Source organism: Balaenoptera physalus (assembly GCF_965194825.1).
Source record: "Balaenoptera physalus genome assembly, chromosome: 17".
NCBI classification, from domain to species: domain Eukaryota; kingdom Metazoa; phylum Chordata; class Mammalia; order Artiodactyla; family Balaenopteridae; genus Balaenoptera; species Balaenoptera physalus.
Window position 1 is genome coordinate 40,387,331 of NC_138895.1, and position 15,458 is coordinate 40,402,788.

Sequence of the window (15,458 nt, forward strand, 5' to 3'; positions counted from 1 at the left end):
GCTAAAAGAATACAGCAATACTAAACCTATCCTAAAGGAAATATTGAAAGGTCTTCTCTAAATAGAAAAGAAGTAAGAATCTATAGAAAAGAGAAAATCACAATTGGAAAATAAATTACTTAAATAAGCCAGTACACAGATTAAACAAAAATCAAAAAATTTTTGTGTGAAAGTTATGATAACCACAATGAACAGCAAAAGGATGAACATGACGATGTAAAAGAGGACATCAAAATCATAAAATGTGGGGGAGGATAGTAAGAAAATGTAGATTTTTTTCCCTAGAATGTGTTTGAGCCAATATGACTACCAGTCTAAGGCAAGTAGATATAGGAAGGGGTTAAAATAGTTGATAAACAGGGTAACCACAAATCAAAAACATACCATAGATTTACAAAAACCAAAAAGAAGAGAACATAAGTATAATACAAAAGAAAATCATCAAGCTACAAAAGTAAAAACAAAAAGAAAAAGAAAGGGATAAAGAAGAAATATGAAATCAATGGGAAAACAAAGTTTAAAATTGCAATAAATACATATCTATCAAGAAGTACCTTAAAAATCAATGCACTCAATGCTGCAATCAAAAGACACAGAGTGGCAGATTGGATTAAAAAAAAACAAGAGCTTATGATATGCTGCCTACAAGAGACTCACTTTAGGGCAAAGAACACAATAGATTGAAAGTGAGGGGATGGAAAAAGATATTCCATGCAAACTGAAATGACAAGAAAGTGGGGGTCACAATACTTAGACTAAATAGAACTTAAAACAAAGCCATAAAGAAACATAAAGAAGGACACTATATAATGATAAAAGGACCACTACAAGAAGAGGATTTTACACTCATCAACGTATATGTACTAAATACAGGATCACCCAAATACATAAAACAAATACTAACAGATATAAAGGGAGAAATTGACAGGAATACAATAATAGCAGGAGACTTTAACACCCCAGTCACATCAATGGACAGATCTTCCAGACAAAGAATCAATAAGGCAACAGAGATAATAGATGATACAGTAGAACAGTTAGACTTAATTGATATTTTCAGGACATGACATCCAAAAAAAACAAGGGCACGTGTAACATTCTCAAGGATTGATCACATACTAGGGCCAAAACAAGCCTCAACGAATTTAAGAGTATAGAAATTATCTCAAGCATCTTTTCTGACTATAATAGCATGAAACTAGAAATTAACCACAGAAAAAGAAATGAGAACAAAATGATTACATGGAGACTAAACAACATGCTACTAAAAAACCAATGGGTCAATGATGACATCAGAGATGAAATTTAAACAAAATACCTATATAGAACTACCATATGACCCAGCAATCTCACTACTGGGCATATTCCCAAAGAAAACCATAATTCAAACAGACACATGCACCCTAATGATCATTGCAACACTATTTACAATAGCCAGGACATGGAAGCAACCTAAATGACCATCAACAGAGGAATGGATAAAGAAGATGTGGTACATATATACAATGGAATATTACTCAGCCATGAAAAGGAACGAAACTGGATAATTTGTAGAGACGTGGATGGACCTAGAGTAAAGTAAGTCAGAAGGAGAAAAACAAATATTGTATATTAATGCACATATGTGGAATCTAGAAAAATGGTATAGATGATCTTATTTGCAAAGCAGAAATAGAGACACGGACATAGGGAACAAATGTATGGATACCAAGGGGGAAAGAGGGGGTTGGGGGGAATTAGGAGATTGGGATTGACATATATACACTATTGATACTATGTATAAAATAGATAACTAATATGAACCTACTGTATAGCTCAGGGAACTCTACTCAGTGCTCTGTGGTGGCCTAAAGGGGAAGGAAATCCAAAAAAGAGGGGATATATGTATAGCTGATTCACTTTTTTATACAGTAGAAACTAATACAACATTGTAAAGCAACTATACTCCAATAAAAATTAATTTAAAAAAAAAAAAATACCTTGAGGCAAATGACGATGAAAACACAACCATACAAAACCTATCGGATAGAGCAAAAGTAGTTATCAGAGGAAAGTTCATAGAGATACAGGCCTTCCTCAGAAAACAAGAAAAATCTCAAATAAACAACCTAACATACCACTTAAAAGAATTAGAAAAAGACCAAACAAAACCTAGAGTCAGCAGAAGAAAGGAAATAATAAAGATCAGAGAGGAAATAAACAAAACAGAGATTAAAAAAAAAAGAAAAATTAATAAAAACGGGAGTTGATTCTTTGAAAGGATGAACAAGACTGACAAACCTCTGGCCAGGCTCACCAAGAAGAAAAGAGAGAGAATACAAATAAACAAGAAATGAAATAGGAGACATAAAAACTGATACCACAGAAATACAAAAAGCCACAAGGGAATACTATGAACAATTATAGGCCAACAAATTCAAAGACCTAGAAGAAATGAACATTCTTCTAAAAACATACAGCCCACCAAAACTGAAAGAAGAAATAGATGATTTGAATAGAACAGTCACTAGAAATGAAATAGAATCTGGAATTTAAAAACTCCCGACAAACAAAAGTCCAGAACCAGATGGCTTCACAGGTGAATTCTACCAAACATACAAAGAAAAACTTATAGTGATCCTTCTCAAACTCTTCCAAAAAGCTAAAGAGGAAGGAACACTCTGAAGGACATTCTATGAAGCCACCATCACCCTGATACCAAAACAAGACAAAGACACCATGAAAAAAGAAAATTACAGACCAATATCTTTGATGAATGTAGATGCAAAAATTCTCAACAAAATATTAACAAACCAAATCCAGCCACACATAAAAAGATCATAAACCACGACCAAGTGGGATTCATCCCAAGTTCACAAGGATGGTTCAACATATGCAAATCAATGTAATATACCACACAAACAAAAGAAAGGACAAAAACCACATGATCATATCAATAGATACAGAAAAAGCATTTGACAAAATTCAACATCCATTCATGATAAACATTATTACCAAAGTGGGTACAGAGGTAACATATCTCAAAATAGTAAAAGCTATTCATGACAAACCCACAGCCAATATAAAATGAAATGGCAAAAAGTTGAAAGGCTTCTTGCTAAAATCTGGAACAAGACAAGGATGCCACTCTCACACTTCTCTTCAACATAGTATTAGAAGTCCTAGCAACAGCAATCAGACAAGAAAAAGAAATAAAAGGTATCCAAATTGGAAGAGAAGAGGTAAAATTGTCATTATATGCAGATGATATGATTCTATATATAGAAAACACTAAAGACTCCACACAAAAACTACTAGAACTGATAAACGAATTCAGAGAGATATCAGAATATAAGATTAACATACAGAAACCAGTTGCATTTCTTTATGCCAACAATGAAATACCAGAAAGAGAATGTAAAAAAACAATACCTTTTAAAATCACAACTCAAAAAATAAATACTTAGGAATAAACCTCACCAAGGAGGTGAAAGACATATATGCTGAGAAGTATAAAACATTAATAAAGAAAACTGAAGGTGATTCAAAGAAATGGAAAGCAATCTACAGGTTTAATGTGATCCCTATCAAATTACCCATGACCTTTTTCACAGAACTAGAACAAATAATCCTAAAATTCATATGGAACCATAAAAGACCCAGAATTGCCAAAGCAATCCTGAAGAAAAAGAACAAAGCTGGAAGCACAACCCTCCCAGACTTCAGGCAATACTACAAAGCTACAGTAATCAAAACAGCATGATATTGGCACAAAAACAGACATATGGAACAATGGAACAGAATAGACAGCCCAGAAATAAACCCACACACCTACAGGCAATTAATTTTCAACTAAGGAGTCAAGAACATACAATAGGAAAAAGTCTCTTCAGCAAGGGGTGTGGGAAAGTTGGACGGCTGCATGTAAATCAATGAAGTTAGAACATGCCCTTACCCTGTACACAAAAATAAATTCAAAATGGCTTAAAGACTTAACATAAGACATGACACCATAAAACTCCTAGAAGAAAGCATAGGCAAAACATTCTCTGAAGTAAATGGTACAAATGTTTTCTTAGGTCAGTCTCCCAAGGCAATAGAAATAAAAACAAAAATAAACAAATAAGATGTAATCAAACTAACAAGCTTTTACACAACAAAGTAAACCATAAACAAAACAAAGAGACAACTTACAGAATGGGAGAAAATATTTGCAAACGATGCGACTGACAGGGGCTTAATTTCCAAAATATACAAACAGCTCATACAACTCAACAACAAAAAAACAAACCCAATTGAAAAATGGGGAGAAGACCTAAAGAGACATTTCTCCACAGAAGACATACAGATAGCCAATAGGCACATGAAAAGATGCTCAACATCGTTAATTATTAGAGAAATGCAAATCAAAACTACAATGAGGTACCACCTCACATCAGTCAGAATGGCCATCATTAAAAAGTCTACAAGTAACAAATGCTGGAGAGGGTGTGGAGAAAAGGGAACCCTCCTACACTGTTGGTGGGAATGTAATTTGGTGCAGCCACTTTGGAAAACATTATGGAGGCTCCTCAGAAAACTAAAAATAGAACTACCATATGATCCAGCAATCCCACTTCTGGCATATATCCTGACAAAACTGTATGTCAAAAAGATATATGCATGTCTATGTTCATAGCAGCACTATTCACAATAGCCAAGACATGGAAACAACCTAAATGTATGTTGACAGATGAATGGATAAAGAAGATGTGGTACAGGGACTTCCCTGGTGGTCCAGTGGTTAAGAATCCACCTTCCAATGAAGGGGACACAAGTTCAATCCCTGGTCAGGGAACTAAGATCCCACATGCTGCAAAGCGCTCTAGAGCCTGCGCACCACAACTAAGACCCGACACAGCCTAATAAATAAATATTAAAAAAAAAAAGATTTAAAGAAAAAGATGTGGTACATATATACAATGGAATACTGCTCAGCCATAGAAAAGAATGAAATAATGCCATTTGCAGCAACATGGATGCAACTAGGGATTATCATACTAAGTGAAGTATATCAGAAAGAGAAAGACAAATACCATATGATATCACTTATATGTGGAATCTAAAATATGACATAAATGAACCTATCTATGAAACAGAAACAGAATCAGGGACATAGAGAATAGACTGGTGGTTGCCAAGTGGTGAGAGGGTTGGATTGGGAGTTTGGATTAGCAGATGCAAACTGATATATATAGAATGGATAAACAACAAGGTCCTAGTGTATAGCACAGAGAACTATATTCAATATCTTGGGATAAACCATAATGAAAAAGAATATGAAAAAGAATGTATATATATGTATGTGAGTCACTTTGCTGTACAGCAGTAATAACACAACATTGTAATTCGACTAAACTTCAATTAAAAATAAACTTAAAAAATAAAATTTGCAATTGGGACATGAATTTTGTCAGAGCAAATTCAGTGGCCTAGTGGGGACTGACGCTAATTCTACTTTACTCCTGGAGGAATGCGGTGCCAAGATGAACTAAAGAGATATGCCTTGAAAGGAAGAGACATGCATCCCTCTGAGAAGAAGAAATAAAGTGAGCATAGATATAAAAAATGTTTATAGGTAGGAAGTGTGAAGATGAGGGAGTTCACAGATAGCCTCAAATATTTGAGAGAGACAGGAAGAAGGCAACTCATTTGCTGAGATAGAGAAGAGGGTATGAGGGATGGGGGTTTAAGAGGAACAGAAAATATCTGGAGATAACCACTTTGAGGAATGGGGGAGAGAGTTAATCAAGGACACTTAAATAGGGAATATCAAGCAAGGGTTTAGCTGAAATGTAAAGCTCTACATTTGTAAAGAGCTAATCAACATAGAATTTTTTCAGCTCTCAGTTGTCTTGGTAAAGGAAGGAAGAAGCCATGACCATATTGATGCAAGATTGGTGGTTTGAAAAGCAGGTAGATGGATCTGAATTTCAAGGGATGATGATCTAGCCAATCTAGAAAACCTAAAGAGTCTCTCTATACCTACATTCATAATAAGCTTATCATCTCTCTGCTGGACACAGTTCTTCTAGATCTTTCATTCACTATCTTAGTGAATGGTTCTACAGCCTCTCAGATACAAGGTCATTCTTGACCCCAACTCTCTTTTGTCCCTTCACATTAAACCCTATCTATTCCATTTCCTTCATAGCACACCTATACTTTGACTCCTCTGTACCTCTATACCTTTGCACAGGTTGCTCCTTCTACAAGGAACCATTGGCCCTTTTTTTCATATCATTCCCAGTCATCTTTAACATCCCTCCTTCCTGGAAGCCTTCATTCACATTCCCTTTCCCTCCAGTCTGGATTAGGGGCTCTTCAGAGCAGAGCATGCTGGGTATACCCTTCCAAAGCACTTAAAACTTTATTGTAGTTGTCTATTCTCTTCTGTATACCCACAAGACTAAGTCCCTTGAAGGCAAGGTTATATCTTTATTTTGAGCACCTAGTACCTAGCACAGGATGTTGAATTAATGAATAATTATAAAAGAAAGCACTAAACAGAAAAATAAAAGGATAACTTCTGAGAATGAGTCTGCTATTGATTAAAATGACAGGAAGAGATCCCCAAAGTACCTCAGTGATGTAGGAGAAATGATATTCATTGATAATTATCATGGATTAAATCATCATGTCTACTAATCTTAAGTCCATTAAAACATCTTCATGGAAATATCATCCAAGTTGTCATTTCAGAATGCTAGGACTACATCTCCTGCCCAGCAGTAGCTACAAGCTGCCCAATTGAAAGAGAAACCTCACCTTCAGCTACAATAGCCTCAGTGATTGCATGAATAAAAAACAGTGAGATAAAAAATGCTTCTTGGTCTCTGGAGCCCTGGGGGAAGGTATTCCCCACTTGTTTTGTGAGATATAAAAATAACAAGCTAGTTTCATAGCAATGATTTAGTAACTTCTATAACTTAAAAATAATTTTAGAACATTTGCTATTTGAGTTTAAAGAAATAAAAAATCTCAGAATCTTACTTCAACAGATGACTCATCAGTTTGTTAAGAAAAACATTCAAAAAGAAAAGAAATCTAGATATGACCCATGAGTGTTCATGTAATAACAGCATCTTTGCTCAAATAAGTAATGAATGCCCTAAGTCCTTCCAAGCTCAGCATGTGATTCCAATTCTATACACAGTCCTCAAAGAATGATATTTAAGCTGATTTATTTCATGTGAATTTCAAAGCAAGTTGTTTCTTAAGTAATTGATAAATTCTTCTCCACATTAATACAGTCTTGCGATACCTTAACCAATGGTAGAATATCTAGACATTCAATACTTCTTTATTATTAGCAAAATATTGCCATTGTTCTAAAATAATTAACCAACCAAGCAAACCACTTGAGCAAAATCCTTATCCTTTCTAACAGTTCCTCATCTATAAAATGAGGATAATAATTCTTGCTATCCAGGATTTTTGTAAAGATTACAGCTAATATATATGTGTACACAAAGCAACAATCACTGTACTTAGCACACAATCTGCTAATCATTAGAAGTTTTTTTATTTTCTAAAAGATTTTTTAAATCCAATTTAATGTTCTTCGTAAAGATATATGAAATTTAATTGCCTTCATTTTTGTGAAAATACAGATAACATACAGAAATATGGATTATTCACAGACATATTCACACACACATGTATTTGGTATGTCCCTGAAGTATATATTTTTCTGTGCACTTATTTGGGGTTATCCACTTTGCTTCTCCATGTACAGACTTGTCCTGGATTCAGCTAAGTTAAGCATTCATATGATTAATTTCACAAATAAATATAAAGGGAAATATCTGTTCCTTTGAAGCTAGAAATGTGCTGTAAAGAAGTTATTCTCACAGGATTATATTTAGTTGGAATCAGATCTAGCACAAATAAATGGTGATATTTTATTACATATATTCTACTTTGCAGACACTTTTAAATTCTTTCCTCCTATAAACCACTCTTAGGATTACTTTACTCTCAAAATAGATATAGTATTTATATTATTCTAAGGATCACAAAAATGTAACCATGAGCTGATATTTTTTATTTTAAATACTAATTATCAAAACATTCCAGTCTAATTTCCTTTGCTTACTTTCCACACATGCAAGTGTAAAACAGTAATTTTTGAATTTTATTATCAAAATAGATGCTGTGCAGAAAAAGAGTATAGCAGGCCTAACACTGCTATCCTTAGACAAGTTGGCTTGTAAGGTAAGCCCTTGGCTGACACCTGGGAACTTAGATTTCAAAAAAGTTCTAACTATTCCCTTACTGATAAGAGTGGGTTGCTATGCCTAAATTACTTGTACAACCAATATGGCTTATGCCAAATACCTGCTTTCCTTCTGGGAGTATGGAATTGTGGCATGTGCTATGCGGCAGGTGCCTATGTGACCAGCTCCAATTAGACCTAATAAGCTTCTCTGGTCAAAAACATTTCACATATGTTGTAACAATTCATTGCTGGAGGAATGAAGTCCTGTTATGACTCCACTGGGAGAGGACTCTTAGAAGCTTGCTCTTGGTTTCCTCCAGATTTTGCCCCACATGCCTTTTTCTTTTGCTGATTTTGCTTTGCATACTTTCACCATAAAGCTGTGAGTACTACTGTATACTAAGTCCTATTAGTTCTCCTAGAAAGTCAAAAAATCTTAGGGTGACTTGGGGTCTCTCAAAATAGATGGCATAAAATGTCTTTAATCAAAATGTCTTCCAGTTTCTCCCATTTTTATATTGCCTTTTGTTATTTTCCTTAGGTACACCATTTAGGAATACAGAGAAATTGACTGAAGAGAGATAAATAATTATAAAAACTTTGCCATCCAACTTCCTAATTATAAACCCCCCAAAATTTGGTTTTCTCCAAGATTACAGTCCATTTTTTTATACAGTCCATTTTAAAAATATAAATTTTAGATTATTTGCAACAGATTATAACCACTTAGAACATTTGAAAATCATTACCAGGTTACTGATAATTTTAGTAATTTTCACTTTGTCTAAAGGTAAGTTGATTTACTTTTAGAGAATAGATCCAATCATTTCAGTTTCAAAATGGAATATATTAATCAGTTCAAAGATGTCTTTTTTTAGTCTTGAAAAGCATAAATATATTAACCATGCATTCATCCCATAGTATGTCTTAACATCAAAATTTACTTAAGTGAGAATTCTGAACTCTTTAAATTGTTCTCAAATATTTCCCAACAGTATTTCCAGTGGTACAGAACTTACATTTTTTTGCAGTGTGGGCATTTTGCCAGAGTGTTGAACCTCAGTTCCATCCACTGTAAAACAAATAAGAAGAGATGTTGGAAACAAAAACTGAAAACTATCCAATCTGATAAGATGTTTCTTTTAGTTCAAATGTCCTCAGGGATCACAGCAGAAGCCATCAACCTTTTCATAGTTATATGAGCTTTTCCCCTCCAACACATCTCCCCCTCCCTTAAAATAAAGGTTGGGATTCCCCTCTGAAACAGTTCCCATGATTTTTTCAAGGTTCTGATGCAATCTAGGTTTGCTTTACAATGAAAACTGGATGTAATGTTGTAATTTGGTTCATTTCATTCAGCTTTATGTTTCAGTCCACTGCCAGAAAATAAAAACATATTTCATGTACCTTCAATGTTGTTTTTCCTCTAAATATTGATGATTAGCTTTTTAAATACATGAGCATTTAGACTCATTACTAAAAGTGCAACTATTCTATTTATGTAGAAAATGCACAAAGTAAATAAACTAAACAAATTAGATACAGGTAGAACTAATGTCAGGAAGCTGCTTTCTGTTCTATAGTTGCTTATTCTATGTAACAAAATACATTCCTTCTACAGACAACTTTCTTTCCATTTTCTTCCCTGCAATGTAGGTAATAAAATGGGCTACCTTCCTCACAGTATTGTTATTCAGATGCTTGAAACAGCTTACTGGTAGTAAAGTCTTTGAAAGGAGGTACAATATACATTTAAAGTAAAACTTAAAAATTAAAAAAAAAAAAGTAACTCTTTACCACAAAAAATATATTTCAAAATACCTTCCTCCCCTTCCATCATTTGCTTTTCTATATATCTTCTTGTAAAGTGTATATTTCTTTTGTATAATTCCGTTAAGTACATTAGCAGTTTTATCATCAAAATAACTTTTCTTTCACTGAAATTAATTTTTGCTTAGGATTCCAGGTCACTCAGTTTTCTTCATAACTCTCAAGTTCTAGGTATAGTAGGGCTTCAATAAGTTATGCATATTCAAATGTTTTCCACATAATAGAGGAAAACTTTCAGAAAGTATCTGATACTTGACTATTTTTCCTTTTTAATTTTTTAATGATTAGCTTTTAAAAAAGAACAAATAAATCTGAGTTTGTTTGGACTTCTTTTTCTTCATTTTTATTTTAAACCTCCTGAAAGTTACTTAACCTTGAAATAATCTCTCTCAATCACAGTAGGAATATAGAGTCCCAAGGTAAATAAACTAGAAATGAAACTTTACATGAATGTTCACTTTTTTCACAATGATTATTTTTCAATATCTGACAATGCCAAACGAAGGCTACATTTTTTTTCAAGCAGCATTAACTGTTCCTTTTATTATTTATTTTATAACAAGTTAATTTATTCTTAATAGTAAAAATGTTTAAATTAATGTGCTAAACAGATTTACATAGATTTCTACAGAAATTGGCATAGAACATTAAGAAGTGAAGAATACAGAAATCTTACTAAGTACTTTTTCATGTTTTTGAAATTAGTTTTAGGATAGTTGTTGAACTTGTAATGCCATTTCAAATTTTATTCATAAATAACAAACTTAAGTTTTTCATTGTTAAGAGAAGCAAAGTGGCTGAGGAAGCAATTATGAAACACTTAAGAGAACAGTAACTCAAAATCCAAGCTTGAAGGCTAACACACTGGCACAGAAAATCTAGAATTTTAGATGACCAACCTACGGGAGATTATTTAGTCCAATTTTATCATTTTAGCACAGATTATATATGATAAATTCAATTATTACTAACAAACAACTAAGACTCTATTGTATGATTAGTAAGTTATACAGCCAGCAACCTAACACATCTGGTTTTGTTGTTATCTGTAAGTACTCACTTAAATGCAGCAAACTAAGAATAGAAAAATATTTATTATTAGAAATAATTTTGTCATAATCTATTTGAACGAATGCAAATACCTGTGCTTTTGAAAGGATTTACTACTATTCTCTTGTCTAAAATGCAGCCTCTGCACTCTTAAAATTTTACTGCCAAACCTTGAAGTGTCAATAGAAAAAAAAATCTAATTTTTCCTGTTTTTTTAATTGAATAAATTTGATATGTAACACTGTACAAATTTAATGCATATAGTCTATTACTTTGATATATAGATATCTTGTAACATGGTTGCCTCTGTAGTGATATTTATCAATTACATAATTATAGTACAATATTATTGTCTCTATTCATTATTCTGTGCATTAGATCCCTGTGACTTATTTATTGTTACAAGTTTGTACTATCAATCTTATCCTCCACCTCCCATTCTCTGGTAGCCACCATTTTCCTGTTTTTCACAGGTTTGAATTTTTTCTATTCTAGATATAAGGGGTATCATACAGTACTTATCTTTCTCTGACTGACTCACCTCCCTTAGCAAAATGTGCTCAAGGTCCCTCTATGTTGTCACAAATGGTAGGATATCCTCCTTTCCCATGGCTGAATAATATTCCATTGTGTATATATGTACCACATCTTTTTTATCCATTTATCCATTGTGGACATTTGCACTGTTTCCATATTTTGGTTATTGTGAAAAATAGATATTTTCTATCAGAACGATTAAAAGCAACTTCTCTAAAACCCAATTATTTTTAGTAGAGGTCTTCCAATATTTGGCTTATTTCTAACCATTCTGTATAACAGATAAACTTAGTTTCCCCGAGGTATATTTTTAAATTGATTTTAGAAGGCACGTAAGAAAGTTATACTGCTAAAACTAGTCATTTGATAGTACCCTACTAGGTTTTATTTTTTAATGGATACAATAGGCAACTGGTGTGATTATTTTAAAGTATGTTCAAATTAAAACTGCTGCCACTCTCTGCTAAGTCACCAAACCATAGAACCCTATGAACTAGTGAAGAAAATCTGAACCTGTCTGAAGGTACTACACTGGCCCACTTCAGGGCAAAGTTTGAGCCATCATCTATGATTCAGGCACATATTGTAGATTTTATTGGAAAATGTCAACCCTACACAGAATGTGGACCTGCCTTTCAACAGCAACAGTGAATACCTGCCCCACATAGATGCAATATTAAACTCTCTGTTGTTCAGTTGTCTTAAGAAACTTCTTTACATTCATGGAGGACTAGCTTGTATTACCTTTATTCTTCTGGAAAATTATTTTCTAAACAATGTCTCCTAAAACATTGGTCTGGCTAGACAATCCCCTCAAAGTTGTTTGCAAATACTACATAAAACTTCCTCTTGGACTTTAACATTATTTATTTATTATAAGAAATTAAGTTTAATTAATTTAATTATAATAATTAAGTTAATTATTATTTAATCATTTAACATCGTTTAATTATTATTATTTTAACATATTACATAATAAAAGTGCTAAAGAATATAACTATAAAAATTCTGCTTGATTTTTTAATCTTAGAAATTCCCAATGATCCTGGAACTCTTTACTGGCATAACACTTATTATTATCCTATAAAATGAGTGTTCTGATGAATACACTTTGGAAAGCACAAATCTAGCTTTTCTCAACATTATCCATGGTTCCAGCCAGGCTGTTAAATGAATACTGTGAATAGTGTGAATTCCTAGGAAATTTAATTTTAGCATTAGAACAGTGATATTATATTACATTGTATTATGTTATTATAAATCAAGAATATTGTTGAGGACACAGTCCATTATAGTGTTGTTTTATCTTAATCCATGGGAATAATTCTCTCATAGGTCTCAGTATTCCAGTAAAAGCTCCTATGTGAACTTTTACGAAAACTTCACAAATATCTTGTAATACAGCAGTCCCCAACCTTTTTGGCACCAGGGAACGGTTTCGTGGAAGACAATTTTTCCGTGGACTGGGGGGAGGGGGGAAGGGATGGTTTCAGTATGATTCAAGCACATTATATTTATTGTGCATTTTATTTCTATTATCATTACATTGTAATATATAATGAAATAATTATACAACTCACCATAATGCGGAATCAGTGGGAGCCCTGAGCTTGTTTTCCTGCAAATAGATGGTCCCATCGGGGGCTGATGGGAGACAGTGACACCGGAAGTGTGTTGCTTATGTCCAGTCTACTCTGTAATCTCGTTTTGGTTGCTGTCACTGCAGAAAACCCTGCTTCACAAAGACAGGATGTTGGAAATGGAAGCAGGCTTTACAGTGCTTTTGTGGCAATCTCAGGATATTCTGCCTTGACTTTAATCCAGAACGTATGGAGATTTGAAGTTGTCTCAAACATACTTTTAAGGCCACCGTCATCCTCAGTCTCAAGCAGTTGATCCTCTTCTAGCACGGACAAAGTTGATTCACCTGGCTTATTCACAAATGGGTCACAGATCCATTCCTTCCCAATTCAGGGGTCTTTTCTGGTTGGGAAGTAATGCTCAAACTCTTTTGATCATTTTGAGATAGGTGATCATGCACCAGCTGGGAAAAAGAAGGCCCTGGCTCAGTCTCTTTCAAAATCTCTGCTAATGTTTGAAACCTGACAAAAACCCCAATGTTCACTTGTCACCCCCATAATTTCAGTTTGGCTTTGAATGTAGCCACTTTATCTGCCGAATTGAACACAGTTGTCATTCTCCCCTGAAGTGACAGATTGAGTTCATTGAGCAGGTTGAATATGTCACACAAGTAAGCAAGTTTTGCAACCCATTCTGTGTCACTGAAATGTGCGGCCAGTGGTGACTGTTTTTCTAAAAGAAATCTCTGGAGCGGCTCTCGTAACTCAGAAACTCTGGTCAGTGATCTACCTTTAGAAAGCCATCTCGCTTCTGTGTATAAGGGAAGATGTGTGTGCTCTGTGTCCATCTCCTCACAGAGTCACGCAAACAGATGTGAGTTAAGAGCATGTACTTTAATGTGGTTGATAATTTTAATCACATTCTGCAAAACGTTGTTAAGTTCAGGTGACATTTTTCAGCTAGCCAGCATTTCTCTATGGATGACACAGTGTGTAGACTCACATTCAGAAGCGACCTCCTTGACCAGAGTAGTGAAACCAGAAAGCCATCCAGTCACGGCAGCTGCTCCGTCTGCATATCCCGACACAAAATGACCAATTCAGTTTTCCTGATATATAATCATTCAAAGATTTGAATAGTTCTACAGCTGTGATGTTGGTTGGCAACAAAATTGCACATAACATATACTCATGCACATCCTCCTGAAAAATATATCACACAAAAGCAAGCATTGTTGCCTTGTTGTCAACATCTGTAGACTCATCAACCTGGATTGCATACCACGGTGACTCATTAATTCTCTTTGACAATTGTGCCTCAATATCCTCTGCTAATTCATCTAGTTATGGTATTAGCCGAAAGAGGAACACGTATCACCTTCTGAACTGCAGCCTCTCCTGAAAGTTCACGACAAACATCCTTATCAGCAGGCAGGATCAACTCTTCACTAATAGTAAAGGGCTTCTTAGCTTTAGCAATGCGGTTAGCCACTAAGAATGATGCTCTCAATGCAGACACATTTGATGAAGTGGTGGCCTTCAATAATTGCTTCTGTTCTTCATGTTCACATTTTTTTCTTTTGAAAAATTCCAAAGACTTGTCTTTTAATGCAGGGTGCTTGGTCTCCATGTGGCGAAGCAGTTTTGAAGGTTTCATGGCTTCATTGGCTAGCCGGTCGCCACATTTTATACAAAGCAGACTTGCAGAATGTGAATCACCTGTGGCAATGAACCTATAATTTAAGTAGGACACTTGGTATTTTCTTTTAACTGCAGCTTTCTTTTCGTTAGCAGTCTTAGAGTCTTAGAGTCTTCTGCTGTCTAATCATTGGGTCTCTCCCCCTTTTCAAAGAAGCTCTCCAGCAACGTTTGTTTTTTACTCACTTTGGCTAGGGTTAGCTTGTGGGCTTATCAAAACTGTGACTGAGACAAGTGCGCAGTGCGGGAAAGAGGCGCGGATGGAAGTGGTAGACAAAATAATGGGCGGGCCATGCGCGGACTAAAATAAGTGTCGGATTCTGACTTAAAGCCTGCCATTAGATGCAGCTGTACAACTGAAGTACATCAACTCACTTGCCACTATAAAGCCTGCCACCAAATGCAGCTTAATTGTCACTCACCACTCACTGATAGGGTTTTGATATGAGTCTGCAAGCAATTGATTTATTATGATCTTTGTGCCGTCAAACCTCTCTGCTAATGATAATCTGTATTTGTAGCCA

The 15,458-nt window shown here is 34.5% G+C and overlaps 1 protein-coding gene and 1 long non-coding RNA gene across 5 annotated transcripts in view; one reads left to right on the top strand and one right to left on the bottom strand.

Annotated features, from left to right (window-relative positions):
- Positions 1–5,407, top strand: part of LOC309647170 — a 473,470-nt gene extending 468,063 nt beyond the window's left edge. The window contains exon 2 of the long non-coding RNA XR_014255850.1: positions 2,158–5,407. This is a non-coding gene — a long non-coding RNA (uncharacterized lncRNA). The remainder of the gene's footprint in view (positions 1–2,157) is intronic.
- PIP4P2 (phosphatidylinositol-4,5-bisphosphate 4-phosphatase 2) overlaps positions 1–15,458 on the bottom strand; it is a 103,006-nt gene that overhangs the window by 18,746 nt on the left and 68,802 nt on the right. For all 4 annotated transcript variants that reach the window (XM_082434192.1, XM_082434191.1, XM_082434194.1 and 1 more), the window contains one exon: positions 9,259–9,311. In XM_082434192.1, the coding sequence (XP_082290318.1) occupies positions 9,259–9,311 (53 nt within the window). The remainder of the gene's footprint in view (positions 1–9,258; positions 9,312–15,458) is intronic.